At 42.0% G+C, this 12,500-nt stretch overlaps 6 protein-coding genes across 10 annotated transcripts in view; 2 read left to right on the top strand and 4 right to left on the bottom strand.

Moving 5' to 3' along the window:
* The window catches only part of cenpq (centromere protein Q), a 2,894-nt gene extending 2,470 nt beyond the window's left edge, over positions 1 to 424 (bottom strand). For 2 of the 4 annotated variants that reach the window (XM_008310256.3, XM_017032329.2), the window contains exons 1-2: positions 213 to 423; positions 90 to 135 (exon numbers count right to left, since the gene is read on the bottom strand). In XM_008310256.3, coding sequence (XP_008308478.1) covers positions 90 to 135; positions 213 to 299 — 133 coding nt within the window. In that variant the 5' untranslated portion in view covers positions 300 to 423. Of the gene's footprint in view, positions 1 to 89; positions 139 to 212 lie in introns of all 4 variants that reach the window. The other 2 variants (XM_017032328.2, XM_008310255.3) reach the window with 2 other exon arrangements.
* A 183-nt stretch (positions 425 to 607) lies between these two features.
* mrpl16 (mitochondrial ribosomal protein L16) lies at positions 608 to 2,127 on the bottom strand. Its single transcript, XM_008310254.2, has 5 exons — positions 1,906 to 2,127; positions 1,730 to 1,801; positions 1,426 to 1,574; positions 985 to 1,284; positions 608 to 883 (listed from the first exon to the last, which is right to left on the bottom strand). The coding sequence occupies exons 1-5, from the start codon at positions 1,973 to 1,975 to the stop codon at positions 692 to 694; spliced, it is 783 nt and encodes a 260-aa protein (XP_008308476.1). The 5' UTR covers positions 1,976 to 2,127; the 3' UTR covers positions 608 to 691.
* Positions 2,128 to 2,714: 587 nt separating this feature from the next.
* On the bottom strand, positions 2,715 to 3,549 carry txnl4b (thioredoxin-like 4B). The gene is made up of 3 exons (XM_008310253.3): positions 3,352 to 3,549; positions 3,120 to 3,271; positions 2,715 to 2,912 (listed from the first exon to the last, which is right to left on the bottom strand). The coding sequence occupies exons 1-3, from the start codon at positions 3,481 to 3,483 to the stop codon at positions 2,747 to 2,749; spliced, it is 450 nt and encodes a 149-aa protein (XP_008308475.1). The 5' UTR covers positions 3,484 to 3,549; the 3' UTR covers positions 2,715 to 2,746.
* A 155-nt stretch (positions 3,550 to 3,704) lies between these two features.
* trmt10c (tRNA methyltransferase 10C, mitochondrial RNase P subunit) lies at positions 3,705 to 5,802 on the top strand. Its single transcript, XM_008310252.3, has one exon. The coding sequence runs from the start codon at positions 3,921 to 3,923 to the stop codon at positions 5,400 to 5,402; it is 1,482 nt and encodes a 493-aa protein (XP_008308474.1). The 5' UTR covers positions 3,705 to 3,920; the 3' UTR covers positions 5,403 to 5,802.
* Positions 5,687 to 8,969, bottom strand: blzf1 (basic leucine zipper nuclear factor 1). 2 transcript variants are annotated; one of them, XM_017032363.2, is made up of 7 exons: positions 8,675 to 8,969; positions 8,416 to 8,489; positions 7,454 to 7,893; positions 7,156 to 7,355; positions 6,905 to 7,033; positions 6,485 to 6,746; positions 5,687 to 6,406 (listed from the first exon to the last, which is right to left on the bottom strand). In XM_017032363.2, exons 2-7 carry the CDS (start codon positions 8,432 to 8,434, stop codon positions 6,221 to 6,223), a joined length of 1,236 nt encoding a protein of 411 aa, XP_016887852.2. In that variant the 5' UTR covers positions 8,435 to 8,489; positions 8,675 to 8,969; the 3' UTR covers positions 5,687 to 6,220. The 2 variants fall into 2 exon arrangements, with proteins under 2 accessions (XP_016887852.2, XP_024911280.1); XM_025055512.1 differs by having other exon boundaries at positions 8,721 to 8,969.
* A 191-nt stretch (positions 8,970 to 9,160) lies between these two features.
* The window catches only part of ercc5 (excision repair cross-complementation group 5), a 7,353-nt gene continuing 4,013 nt past the window's right edge, over positions 9,161 to 12,500 (top strand). The window contains exons 1-8 of the mRNA XM_008310272.3: positions 9,161 to 9,409; positions 9,762 to 9,937; positions 10,159 to 10,274; positions 10,416 to 10,532; positions 10,742 to 10,799; positions 11,046 to 11,189; positions 11,267 to 11,471; positions 11,757 to 12,498. Coding sequence (XP_008308494.1) covers positions 9,322 to 9,409; positions 9,762 to 9,937; positions 10,159 to 10,274; positions 10,416 to 10,532; positions 10,742 to 10,799; positions 11,046 to 11,189; positions 11,267 to 11,471; positions 11,757 to 12,498 — 1,646 coding nt within the window. The 5' untranslated portion in view covers positions 9,161 to 9,321. The remainder of the gene's footprint in view (positions 9,410 to 9,761; positions 9,938 to 10,158; positions 10,275 to 10,415; positions 10,533 to 10,741; positions 10,800 to 11,045; positions 11,190 to 11,266; positions 11,472 to 11,756; positions 12,499 to 12,500) is intronic.

Here is a 12,500-nt window from a genome sequence, read left to right as displayed (position 1 = left end):
TAAACGACATAAACATTATGAGTTCTCTTTACTGTGACTCTGAATAAATCCATGTTCCTACATGAAGTCAGGTAAAGAGCAGCCCTTACCTTTTCTCTTCTGGGCTGGCTTTGCAATATCTTCGTTTCTGCTTCCCTGCTTATGAAGTATATGAAAAACATTAACTACTAAACGTAATTTAACGACACGCTTTTTTAAAAAAAATATCTCACCGTTTTCTCCTTTTGTTTGACTTTTTCACCTTCTTTCCGTTTCATTTTCAAACTTGCAGCTCGGTTGGACCCTCGTAAAGATTCCATAACTCCAAGGAGAAGTCTGTTTGTTTTAAGTAAAAATGTAAATTACGTCCGCTCCATGTCAGCTGGGGTTTGCTCTTCCCGCTTCTTCCTCCTCCAACCGCTGATCACCAATATGCGCATGCGCACATCCGACATAGAGATTTGGCAAGCGATTTGAATAACGCTTATTTAATATTTTTTTAAAAATTAAAAATATCCAAAACTGCACTTCGGGAGGTATCGTCGCTCAAAAAGGAGAGAAAAAAATATAACAAAAATGTACGTAATTTTGTACTGTTACAACAACTGTGCCACAAGACCAAAAGGGTAAATATGTTCAAAGACTCAAATTTATTAACAATAATAAAAATAATAACAATATAACTGAATGTTTCCTTTTGTCTTACAGTTTTTTAAATTCTATCCGGGAAGAAAAATTTTCCTGTAAAGCGTCCGTGGCTCTTCAGGTCAAAGGGGCTGAGCACCTTCCTGATACCCAACATGTTGCCTGTGGCTATCCGTTTAAATGTCCAAGGATTCTGGTTGTTCTGCACCATTTCAGCATACTTGTTTTGCATCTCTGCTAAGCTCTCTCTGCTCATAACCTGAAAATCAAAAATACAAGACAATTTCGTGTCAATATACAGTATATGATGATCAAGAAACAGAAAACCATGTTGTAAATACAACATTTGTCATGTTTTACCTCAGCAGNNNNAGGAAAGGGTAGTTTCTTGGCCAGTTGAGTCAAGACCGGCTCAACCTCCCCAAGCTCCACCTTCCCTCCCACTTCCAGGATCAAACGTCCATAGCGAACAGGGGTCACGTAATGGTCAATCGCTCCTTTTCCTCCACCCATGCGCTGACCCAGACCCTTACGAGTAATGGGTTTATATGGAGCATTGATGCGCCAGCGTGCAAATGTAGTGCTGTAATCAAGCTTGCGGCTTAGAGTCAAACGCATCATCTCTATGTGACCCCAATGTATGTAGCCACCTCCCATGGCCTGGAGAGTGAAGTACAGAAGAGACAAAGTTAAGTATTAGATTTTAAATGACTTTTGTTTAATTCAATTATTAACTCACACCTAATTCTGTCTGGGAAATACAATTGTATTTTAGTTGATGTAAATACAGTATATACACACCACAATGGCATACTGTCCCACTGTGAAGGTGTTTGCTGTCTTCGCTGGGCCTTGGATATCATACAGATTCTTCATTTGTTTCTTGGGCTTTTTTAAGTTTGGCACCTTATTCAGGAACTTCAGTTTCCCTTTTTTTGGTAGAGTGACATCTGCAAATATAAACAACAACTTTTAGGTGCATCAGAACATGGCTAACTATAATGGTCTGTCAGCTTAGCCTAAAACAAAAGTAGAATTCCTGATGCTACAAATTTATGGACTCATAAATGTTTCATAAACGCAAGTAAAGGACATTGATTATTACCACTGAAGTCTGGAGGGATGTCATACGTTTTGAACCCAGCAGCCAGGACTTTCAAGTGACCTAACAACGGTCCTGTGGAATGTAAGAGAGAAAATATGATCAGAGTTAAAAACAATCCACTAAATAAAAAACAATTTAGCTTGTCAGACTGTTTTTTTAAACAAGTTTATCGTTACCTTGTCTTTGTCCGGAGAATATACAAACTGCAGTGAGTCCACCGACGGCCGACTTCATTAAAGAAATCATGACGTTTAACTTTCGCAGACAAGAACCGGTAAACACAAGATTTATTGCGTGATTTTACTATCTGTCTACATTAATATAAAATCCGCATTAGCAACAAGGTCGCAGCCATCGTGAGTCTTACAAACACTCGAACCGGAAGTTAAACGAAACATTTCCTGTTTCTCGTAAACGTAATTCTGTTCCATTCTGTGAGACAGTAAAACATTTTTTTAAAAGCTATCTACTCAGAAAAATAATTGTTTTATAACATACTTTGGCATATTAATACATAAAGAAATACGTTTTTTTACATGGATACTTTTCTTTTAGTCTTGACTTATGACATGACTTAATGCCATGTGACATCTAACTTGTCATGTCAATAATTACATATGTAATACATATGTTACATATGTATACAATGTGAAACGGCTCAGAAAAACCAACAAAATCTGATAATACATTTTTAAAGTTTTTTTTATAATGTCACATTAACATACAATTCCCATTATACACTAAAAGTAGCAATACATGCAAACCGATGAGATTTAGAGCTACAGAGGATTAAGATAACTATGACATCCAACCTTTATTTTCGGTGGTTTAAAAAGAGACATCCAACCTTTATTTTCGGTGGTTTGCCCTAAAAAGCTGCAAAAACAAATCTCAACAGTTTTTGTAAAATATAAAACTTTATTATCAAAGTCAAACATGAACAATAAATAAATTATGTTTTGAATATAAACCTTTTTTTCCAATGAGATCAAGTGGAAATGAAAAAAAAAGTTTAGCCTAAATTCCATGGTAAAGAAGGTCATATTTGGTTATGTTCCGAGGATCAATGGGACTCTGGACAATCATTTTACCCCGCATGGCTCCTCTGTATATGACCTCTATCAGATCCATGAAATCCTGCTTTGTCTTAAAGCTGCCAACAAATTTAGTGTGATCTGGAGAGCTGGAAATCAAAAGAGAAGAATTATGACCAACATTTAATGGACAACAAGACAAGAAATGCTTTGTTATTTTCAGATGCAGCCAGATGGATGTATTTGAAGAAGGTTGTTCGTCAGGCAATTATTAATACCAATTGCCTGTGTTGTTCTTCCTGTGAATATGTTTTGATTTTTGATATTTAAACTGAAATACTATCGATATGACCCACCCATAATCCACTTTCATGTGCTGCCCGTTGAAGAAGAAAACGGTGGAGGGGATGTAACTGATGTCGAAGTATCTCGTGTAGACTGGAGCCTTATCTACGTCCACAATGTAGATCGACGCCATGTTGCTCAGGTCGTGAGCACTTTTTGACAACTGAAAGAAAAATAAATGTCATAACCAAAAACATTAAGTAAAGAATATTGACAAGTTCGGTCAGTTTCGGTGCCGCTTACGATCTCATCGAGCTGGAGACAAACGGAGTCTTCATCTCTACCAAATCGAAGAACTACTACCTTCTCCGCCACACCTTTTATAACTTCATCGATATCTTTTTTGCATGTCAATTTCGGCAGAAACAGGCTCATTTTCTCTAGCAGTGTATCCAGCTATCAAAAGACGGAAATGACTTCATGGTGCAACACAATAAAAGCCACCCGAAAACTGCGGTTAATAAACAACGAGTACATTTTTAAAAAATGTTCCCGTAGTTTGTGCTCTTATATGGAGAGGTGTAATAATAGAAAAATAAATACATAAATAAAATTGGAACAATATGGTACCGAATTGGGCGGAGAAAACAATACACGAAACAAATACGCAGAACCATTTATTTTGACTTGTTTTGGTGGGACACCGTTCGGTATCGTGACCTTCCTCTAAAGAAGCATGGACGAAGGGAGAAGTGATGTTAAGTTTGGTTATTTTAAAGGCACTCAGTAGTTTTTTTCTTGGTTGTGTTTAAATTGTAATTTTGTCGTAAATTCCCTCCATCGTTTACGTCTTAGCTGTTGTTTATGTCACGATGTTACGACTCTTCACCGCTAGTGATTTTCATGGCGTTTACAGATGTTGGGGGGTTTTGACATCCACGGTTGTAAAGAGGCAGCTCACAACTTTTCTCCGAGTCCGTCATCATACAGCACCCGCCCTGACTCGCCCCTACACCGAAGGTCCAGTGTGGAGGGATGCTCCTCACCTCAAAGAAACAAATATCGAGGAAGAAGAACCTACAGATTTGGACAAGTGGAAATCCGTAATGAGATCGAAAGCTGCAACAGAACTCAGACAGCAAGGCCTCGAAGAAGAGGCTGCAAGTGAATTAAAAGATGACAATCTCACGGTACCAGGATGGACCTCGAAGCATGGTTCGTCACTGCAGGCCACTCGTGATCTGGTGATGATGTGGCGGCAAGCTGGAAAATTAGTACCTCAAGAGATCTCTGATGTGGACTTGGAAGAATTAGCCAAACGTCCCAGTAAATCTGCCTGGGTGAAATACCTGAAATACCTGGCAATAAAGGAGCGCAACAAAAAGGCTAAAAAGGAGAAGCGAAGTCTTGTAAAGCAGCAGAGAGAAGCCATGCTGGAGGAAAAGAAGGACGAGGAGAAGGAACTGAAAAACACAATGTTCCTTATGCACTGGTCACGCACTGAGGACACACTGCTGGCCTGGAGGTCGGCCCAGGCCATGGTGTTTGATCAGCCACTGGTTTTCGACATGAGCTACGACTCCAGCATGTCCAGACGTGAGCTGGAGAACACGGTGTCCCAGCTGATGGCCACAGAAGGGTGGAACCGACGTGCCAAGGAACCCTTCCACCTTCATTACTGCAACCTACAGCCAGGTGGAGCCTATGAAACAGAGCTGATTAAAAGATATGGAAAAGAATCCTGGGAGCGCCTGCTCATCACCAGCTCCCACCATCAGCATGTCCACCTGTTTGACCATAAAAGCCTAGTCTACCTGACCCCAGACTCCCGCAACGTCCTCCACACCTTCGACCCCTCAAAGGTCTATATCATTGGAGCCATGGTAGATAAGTGCATCAAGCCCGGCTTGTCACTGGCCAATGCCAAGCGTCTTAATCTGACCACCGCCCGCTTACCACTGAATGAGTTCCTTCGTTGGGAGCTGGGATCCAAAAATCTGACTCTTGACCAGATGATCCAGATCATGCTAACTGTCAAGGAGACAGGGAAATGGGAGGAGGCCCTGAAGTTTGTGCCCACGAGAAAACACCAGGGTTTTTTTGATGGATGTGACAGAAGAAGAGGAGTCTCAGATCAAGGTCTGAAGAAGGACACATCTCTGAGCATCAAGGGACTAAATACAAAGAGGATGTTTAAAAATAAGGACCAAAGTTTCAACATGTCTCCAGATGGAGACGGCACTAAGGGTGGGTCCAGAGACAGAAAGACAAAACCTGCTGTAACTGGAGTACGAGTGTCATTTAAAAGTAGCCAAGAGAAGAACAGAAAGCCGGGCAAAGTAAAATTGTGGTGAAAGATTCAGTGAAGATGTTACAGAGTTTCTGTTTTCTGTGTTTGCATGACTGGAGCAACATTTGGCTTTAAATGGTTTCATACCATGAACATAGACATCTGTAAATAATAATAAACAAAGACTAATGAAACAAAAGATGGATATTATACAGCTTAAAGTGTCTTCTTGATGTTGTCAAACTTAGTAGGAAGACTGTAAATTACAAACTGTCTTAATTTGTTATACAATTATTTAATATATAGATATGATGATCGTAATGAACTGCAAAAGATTTCACAAACAAATCAAACTTCATAACATTTATTTTTTTCCCCCTTTGTAACAAATTCAAACTGTGATACAGAGGAAGAAGTTTGCACTGACATCAAATCTTTTTTCAATAAAGTTGGCATATACAGTACCTTGAGTTAATGTTGGTGCGTATGCAAAATATTAAAAACCTGCCATATTCAAGTCACATTAGCTCCAAGGGTAATGCTCAAAACTGCATTTGCACAATTTCTCTCTGGATAAAAGACTATTAAAAAAATAAAGCAATAACCAAAAAAATCATTCAATAAATAACTGTGTTCATTTACGATGTAACACTGATTCTTGACCTCACCAGGCTGCGGTGACCCAGAAATGCAACGGACATTTTCCCTGAATATAAAGTAAAGAAAAAGTGAAATCAGAAAATAAAAAATGTGAAGAAATTTTGATCAGAGCAGAGGTGAAGATTTTTCTAACATCCTCCAGCAGAGGTCAGCAGAGGTCCTTGAGGGGAGTTCCTCCTCAAACCCTGTCTTTTTCATTCCTATGGTTTCTCTCGTCCTCCTCTACAGAACCAGGATTTCTCCTGTGCAGTGCTCGCAGCAGTTGAAGGTTATGTTCTCGTAGCGTGTGTAGGGATGAAACCTGCCGATGCTCTTCTTATTGTTGGGAAAAGTGGACTGCGGGCTGTCACTGAGAGCAGCTGTGGATTTGTTTTCTGGAGAGGAAATTGGATCCAGACTCTTCAGCACCTAAAATGGAAGAAGAGAATTCAGATGAGTGAACTCCTGGTTTTCATGAAAAAAAGTGCTGAGGTCTGGCGGTTTTACTTTTATAGCCATCTTCTCTGCAGGAGTGCTGCACAGCTGTTCAGCTGCCACGCTGCTGCTCTTCACTGTATTGCTGCTGATGCTGGTGGAGGTGGCGAGGTTGGCGGTGGTAGTGCTCGAGTTGCCCAGCAGGTGGGAGTTGATAGCCACTGCTAGCTTGTGATTGGCTGCTGCTAGCTCTTTGGTAGTGAGGGGTTGAGCACTGGGGTAGTAGGTCTGCTGTCTGCCCCACTGCAGCGACACCAGGAGCTGCTCCAGAGACCTGGAAATAAAGACCAACAGCAGAACACGGACTTTGGTGTTTAGATCTTGAGCTGAAGTGTTTTACACAGAACATCTTCCATTGATGTTAGCTTGTACAGACATTTTAAATGATTTATCTGTCTTTTCTCTAGATAAAGAAAAAAAACAAGTTCTTACCTGTGTGTGAGGAACATGTCCCTGGAGAACTCGTCTCTCTCCAGCAGTAGATCCTGAATGGCTCCCTGAGCTTCTCTGGTTTGTCTCTGTAAAGCTGCCCGTGCATTTGTCAGCTCTTCAGCCATGACTCTGAGAACAGGTCAATATTTCATTAGTTAATTACAACAGCACCAATTAACCACCTGTGATCTGAGGAGTTTATCCCATTAGTCCTTACAGAAGAACAGGAGACAGAAGCAGCTGTGTTTTACCTGCTGGCCAAAAACTTGCTTCTCCAAACATCACACTGGATACTCATTCGCTCCAGCTGCTCTGCAGTATGTGCCAGACTGGAGCCCAGAGCTTCATTTTCCAATATCAGCTGGTTCTTCTCCCGAGAAAGACGTTCAAAGTGGTACTGAAGGTCATCGCCCACCGATGCCACCAGAAGTTTCTTTAACTCACGGTTTACCTGCAAACAGCAAAAAAGGAACGACATTTTTTAACACCAACACTGACACATTAGTCGCATAATGAACACATTATTCTTAAACAATTGAAACAACTCACCTCTGTCTGCACACGCAGCTGGTTGGAAAGTCCTTCCTTGTCCTGCAGCAGCCTGCGTTCTGAGTTCTGTAACTTGTCCAGCTGTCTTCTCCAGTCGTCCACTGGAGAGACCTGAAGAGAGCCCTGCTCTTCAGACTGTTGCCCTGATTCCCCCTTTGATTCGGCAATCCCTGCATGGCTGCACCTGCTAATGGCAGCACGCGGCACGATGATTCTCACAGCCTCTACTTCTGTGCAGGCCTCGCGACTCACTTTGCCGAGGTGTAGCACCCCGTGAGGCTGTGGTGAAGCAGGACGGATGGATTTGGGGCTGCATTTGGGGGTCGTCACCTTCACAGTGGAGACTTCAGATGGACAGTGAAGAAGTGAATCTGAGATCAAAAGCGGTTTCTCAGTTTCCATGCCATCGCCAGGTCCCCTGATCGGAGGTTTTGCAGAACCTGTAAAAAAGTAAAAAAGTCCATAATCACTAAAAAAGAAAACTATTTCGTGGTGGTTAAGTGGTCTAACGGGAAACGAGAAGGCATTTTATTGACAACCTCAATCACCTGATGTTCTAAAGTAAAGGAGAGTTGCACAGTTTATTAATATTAACTAAATGTTAAATAATTAAATTTATTTTTTAAAACTCTTAGAAACTTCAATTTTATATTAAATTACGTTTTTTCAGATAACAACACTGAGCTGGTCCAAGTGTGATAAATAAACAGATTATAATTGATTACATTAAAGGGGCAACTAAGACTGAACAGATGGCGTATCTATTATACAGACTACGGCCAGTGGTGCGTTTACGATAATTCGAAAAACACTGATCTAGACAATTGATCGAATTAATCAATGAAGTTAAACGTTGTGTTACTTACGATGCATTTTTAATATTGACAACACAGATACTAACAAGGAGTTTGTTGTTATCGGTTTCCGATGTATCGTCTATTATCCTTTATCTGAGTACAAACCTCTCGCAGCAGCAGTCATGGTGGAGAAGAAGAAACCCGTTGTAGTCAGAATAAATCTCTACTGACTCTTCTTCCTGTGACCATGAACACAGAAAATGTGATAAATACGTATAAATGTCGGTGTTTTACAGCTGTATGTGTGGCGTTATTAAAGATTAAAATGTTATTATCCACTTAATGTGAGTTCTAGCTCATTTGAACGTTCACTTTCTCACAAATGACACGGAAATAGACTAGAAGAATAAAGCCTTCTAATTACCTGTAAAGCTTGATGTTAAGTCCACTAATTATCTAGGAAAACATACCGAGATTTATGGATCCGGTTTCCTGGTAGGGAAAAAAAGAGTCCCCTTTTTCACTCGAGCTGCGACTTTGTTTTTCACCGGATACAGTTGGCCTCTGCCTCCCAGGGAGCTCTTCTTTTACTGGTTTATTTTTACAGCACGCAACCGGTGCAGAGGTGCATCACTGCCATCTAGTGGGCTAGGTAGGCAACGTTACCAGGTCGCATCCATCCCAAAGGGGTTGGCAATTACTGGTTGACACGGCAAGAATCCTGAAAAAGCTGGACATGTCTTTGCATTAAATGCTGCATAAAATACTGCTGTGAGTGCATTTTTCGGCACGGGTGGGAAGATGTAGTTGTTTGTTTCTCCCCGGGCAACTCTGAGAGCGGAACGTTTCAGTGTATTATAAAAAAGTACGGACGCATTTAATGTGACAACAAACACTGTCGTTACCGCAGCTGGTGGTATCAATGGATATCACGCCGAGTTTATATTGATGTTAAGATTATTTTATTTAAAAAGTATATATATATTGGTCTGATATTGTTAGTATGTGTAATTTATAATCGTTCAGAGTTGTTTTTTGGCAACATCTCCGGTAACTTTCGTAACAGCTGCCATGGGAGTTCATGGACTGTGGAGACTGCTGGAGAGCACAGGGAAGCCCATCAACCCCGAGACACTGGAGGGAAAGATTCTCGCTGTTGGTATCCTGTCTTCTGTTTGTTATTCTGTGATTTTACATGTCTTTATTACAGCAACGATGTTATGAAAATCAACGTAGTTACTTTGAAAGACGTGTTCCATGAAAATGACGGTTAAAAAAAACTTTTTGGAAACAACATTCAATACCTATTAAGAAAAGTCATATGAATGATCTGAAAAGTTAAAATGCTGCTGCTGTTGTTGTGATGGTCGACATAACCGTGTTACTACATTGTTTCAACAGTTTACAAAGTAGAGTATTTTTAGATTAAATGTCTTCGAAGTTTAGTCACATAATGGCAGCTGTGTGTCTACACTTAAACCGAAGTTTTAACCTTAATCAGACGCTTCCAGACATTAGCATATGGCTGAATCAGGCCGTGAAGGGTGTAAGGGATCGTGAAGGCAACAGTGTACAGAACGCCCACCTCCTCACTCTCTTCCACCGCATCTGTAAACTGCTGTTTTTCCGCATCCGTCCGGTCTTCGTGTTTGACGGAGACGCGCCGCTGCTGAAGAAACAGACTCTGGTAAGTTGTTATATAATCCTGTGATTCCGCGCCACATTATTGTGTCATGAGAGCTGAGCAGAGGTACATAGAAAATGATCACTTTTACCAGAATTGGTCTTAAACAATTCATTTAATTTACTGTAAAAACGTGTCTTCATTCATTAATATATATTCTGCCTTTGAAAATAACTGAGCGTGTGTTTGTATATTTTTGTGACATTTCTCTCTAATGTGAAAAGACTCTGAGGAGGCAGAGGAAGGAGGAGCTGAGTCGAGAGTCCAAGCAGACCAATGAGAAAATCCTCAAGACTTTCCTGAAGAGACAGGCGATCAAAGCCGCCCTAGGAGACCGAAGGTAAGAATGGGAATGATTTCACAACTGCAGAGATTTTTTTTGATTAATAAATAAATAAAAACAAACAAAAGTTTTCATAAATGTTGTAGTCACCACAATCCTGACTTTACTTTTGGTTTCTGTCATATGATCTTCCTGCAGCAGCGCTCCTGTCCCGAGCCTCTCCAGTGTAAAGAACAACGAGGAGGATGACATGTACGTCCTCCCCGCTCTCCCCCCGGGGGAGAAGGACGAGAGCAGATCAGAGGCCGAGGAAAGGTTCGTCGTTCTGTCATCTACAGACATTCCTGTTTTGATCCTAAGGTTTTTAAATTCAAATGTGAAGAATGAAACCAGTGACTTCACTCCATCGTAACATGCATTTGTCAGCAAGTACTTTTTTCCATGTATATATTTGTGTATTTACTTTGATACATGCAGTTGAGTCCTGGTACTTTTGGTTAATTTTACTGCTGTTCTTTTATCAGTTCTGAGGAAGAAGAAAGGAGAGCGGGCCAGAGGTCAAACAGTCATCACATCTGTCAGGTAAACCATCGTAGACACATACATCCAAACAACACTCCAGTTTTAGTCCATTAGTCTCAGCCCTAACCAGAAGGCTGTGTTAATTAGAGGCCGTTTGGTGAAACAAAATGTCCCTTTGTTTTTGTTTGTTACTACTTTTACACATTTAAAACCACTTGATGCTTATTTCTACTATATTCTTTAATTTCATTATTAACCAATGAACAATGAAATTGATGTCTCAGACTGGTCACTCTTGTGTTTCAGGATGACTTTTATGACAACCCCAACTCCGTTGATATCAACTCTGAGGACTTTTTCAGTCTGTCTCCAGAGATCAGACATGAGATTCTCAAAGACATGAAGGAGTTTTGCAAACGGCGTCGAGTCATGTACCACCCACCACCAGAGGTCAGCCTCTTCATTCACACTTCCTTAGTGAAGGAATCGTCTCCTGCTGACACACATCCCACTGCGTTCCCTTTCAGAATTCTGGAGACTTCTCCCAGTACCAGTTGGCCGGTCTGCTCCAGAGGAACCAGCTGAACCAGCGTCTGGAGGGTGTGGAGAAAGAGATGACGGAGCGCAGCATGGGCAGCACTTCACAGCTGTACCAACAGAACGGCCAGGATCACAGCGTGGAGTCACGGCGGCTGGTTTCAGAAGATAATTCACACTATATCCTCATTAAAGGTGAGGACGGCCGAGTTCGTGGACACGTCCTCGTATCCATGACACAGGGCAGGGGTCACCAACGTGGTGCCCCCTAAGGTGTCCGTGGGGTACATTCTACAAATAAAACTAGTCAACAATTGAACTGTTCCTGTGCTTTTTGAATCAGTTCCACCTGCAGTGATATTCAAATGGATGACGATGGTAGGAACAGTGTCGACGACTGTTTGACTGAGTGAAGTAGCGCAGCACTTGGTTTAGAGTTTTTCAGATTTTCAGGCCTGGATGTCTGTCTTTTCTGCTCAGGCTCCACCAAGAACACCAAAGCCCCTGAGAACCAACCAGTATCCACACCCTGGTCTGGGGACTCTCTGTCAGGCTGGGGGAAAAGAGCCAGGGGCCGACCTGAGCCTCTGTGGCTCCCTGTGTGTGATGAAGACAAAGAAGAGCCGAGTACTTCGAAGGACTCCAAATGTCTGTCACCAAAACCCTCTGAGGACATCGTCGCTCTTCAGTCGTCCAGGGCAGATCCATCTGTCCTGACTGAGGGCTCGGAGCAGATCGTCCCAGTGGACGGTAGTGTGTCTCCACGCACTCTCCACGCCATCCAGAGATGTTTGGATGAAGAGGAAGACTCTGTAGCTCCACAACCTGACCCATGTGACAGACCTCTGTCCAACGTCAGCCAACCAGTGGTGGTCAGCAGCTCAGAGGACGAGACTATTGGTCCAGGGAAACCAGGTTGTAGTGGAAACCCCACAGGTCTCCCCCTGCTGGTGAGAGACTGTTTGTCAGTGAGTGGATCTGAAGATGAAATGGAGGAAGTGATTGGTCAACGAAACAAAGCACTTCATGTTGTAGCGCAGCATCATCACAGAACGGATGTGCGGTCAACTGAGGAGAACTCACAGCTGGATGTGTTGACAGGAAGTAGAGGACGCAGGGAAAGACAAACGGAGCTGCAGAATGAGGAGTCGGGGCAGAGACAGGTCACTGTGGGTTTGGTCCAATCACAGACCGACGCTGCGTCCATCGTTCTGACCGATGAGT

The sequence above is a fragment of the Cynoglossus semilaevis genome, chromosome 5 (genome assembly GCF_000523025.1).
Source record: "Cynoglossus semilaevis isolate Cse_v1.0 chromosome 5, Cse_v1.0, whole genome shotgun sequence".
Taxonomy (NCBI): Eukaryota; Metazoa; Chordata; class Actinopteri; order Pleuronectiformes; family Cynoglossidae; genus Cynoglossus; species Cynoglossus semilaevis.
This window is presented reverse-complemented; position numbering and strand designations above follow the sequence as displayed.

Excerpts from the sequence above, each read along its gene's own strand:
- txnl4b (XM_008310253.3), bottom strand. The coding sequence starts at position 3,483 with ATGAGCCTGTTTCTGCCGAAATTGACATGCAAAAAAGATATCGATGAA. Across the intron at positions 3,272-3,351 it reads GTCTCCAGCTCGATGAGATC|TTGTCAAAAAGTGCTCACGA; the intron begins GTAAGCGGCACC and ends TTTTTCTTTCAG. Across the intron at positions 2,913-3,119 it reads CACATGAAAGTGGATTATGG|CTCTCCAGATCACACTAAAT; the intron begins GTGGGTCATATC and ends TTTGATTTCCAG.
- trmt10c (XM_008310252.3), top strand. The coding sequence starts at position 3,921 with ATGTTACGACTCTTCACCGCTAGTGATTTTCATGGCGTTTACAGATGT.
- blzf1 (XM_017032363.2), bottom strand. Across the intron at positions 7,356-7,453 it reads AGCTGCGTGTGCAGACAGAG|GTAAACCGTGAGTTAAAGAA; the intron begins GTGAGTTGTTTC and ends TGCTGTTTGCAG. Across the intron at positions 7,034-7,155 it reads AGCAAGTTTTTGGCCAGCAG|AGTCATGGCTGAAGAGCTGA; the intron begins GTAAAACACAGC and ends ACCTGTTCTCAG.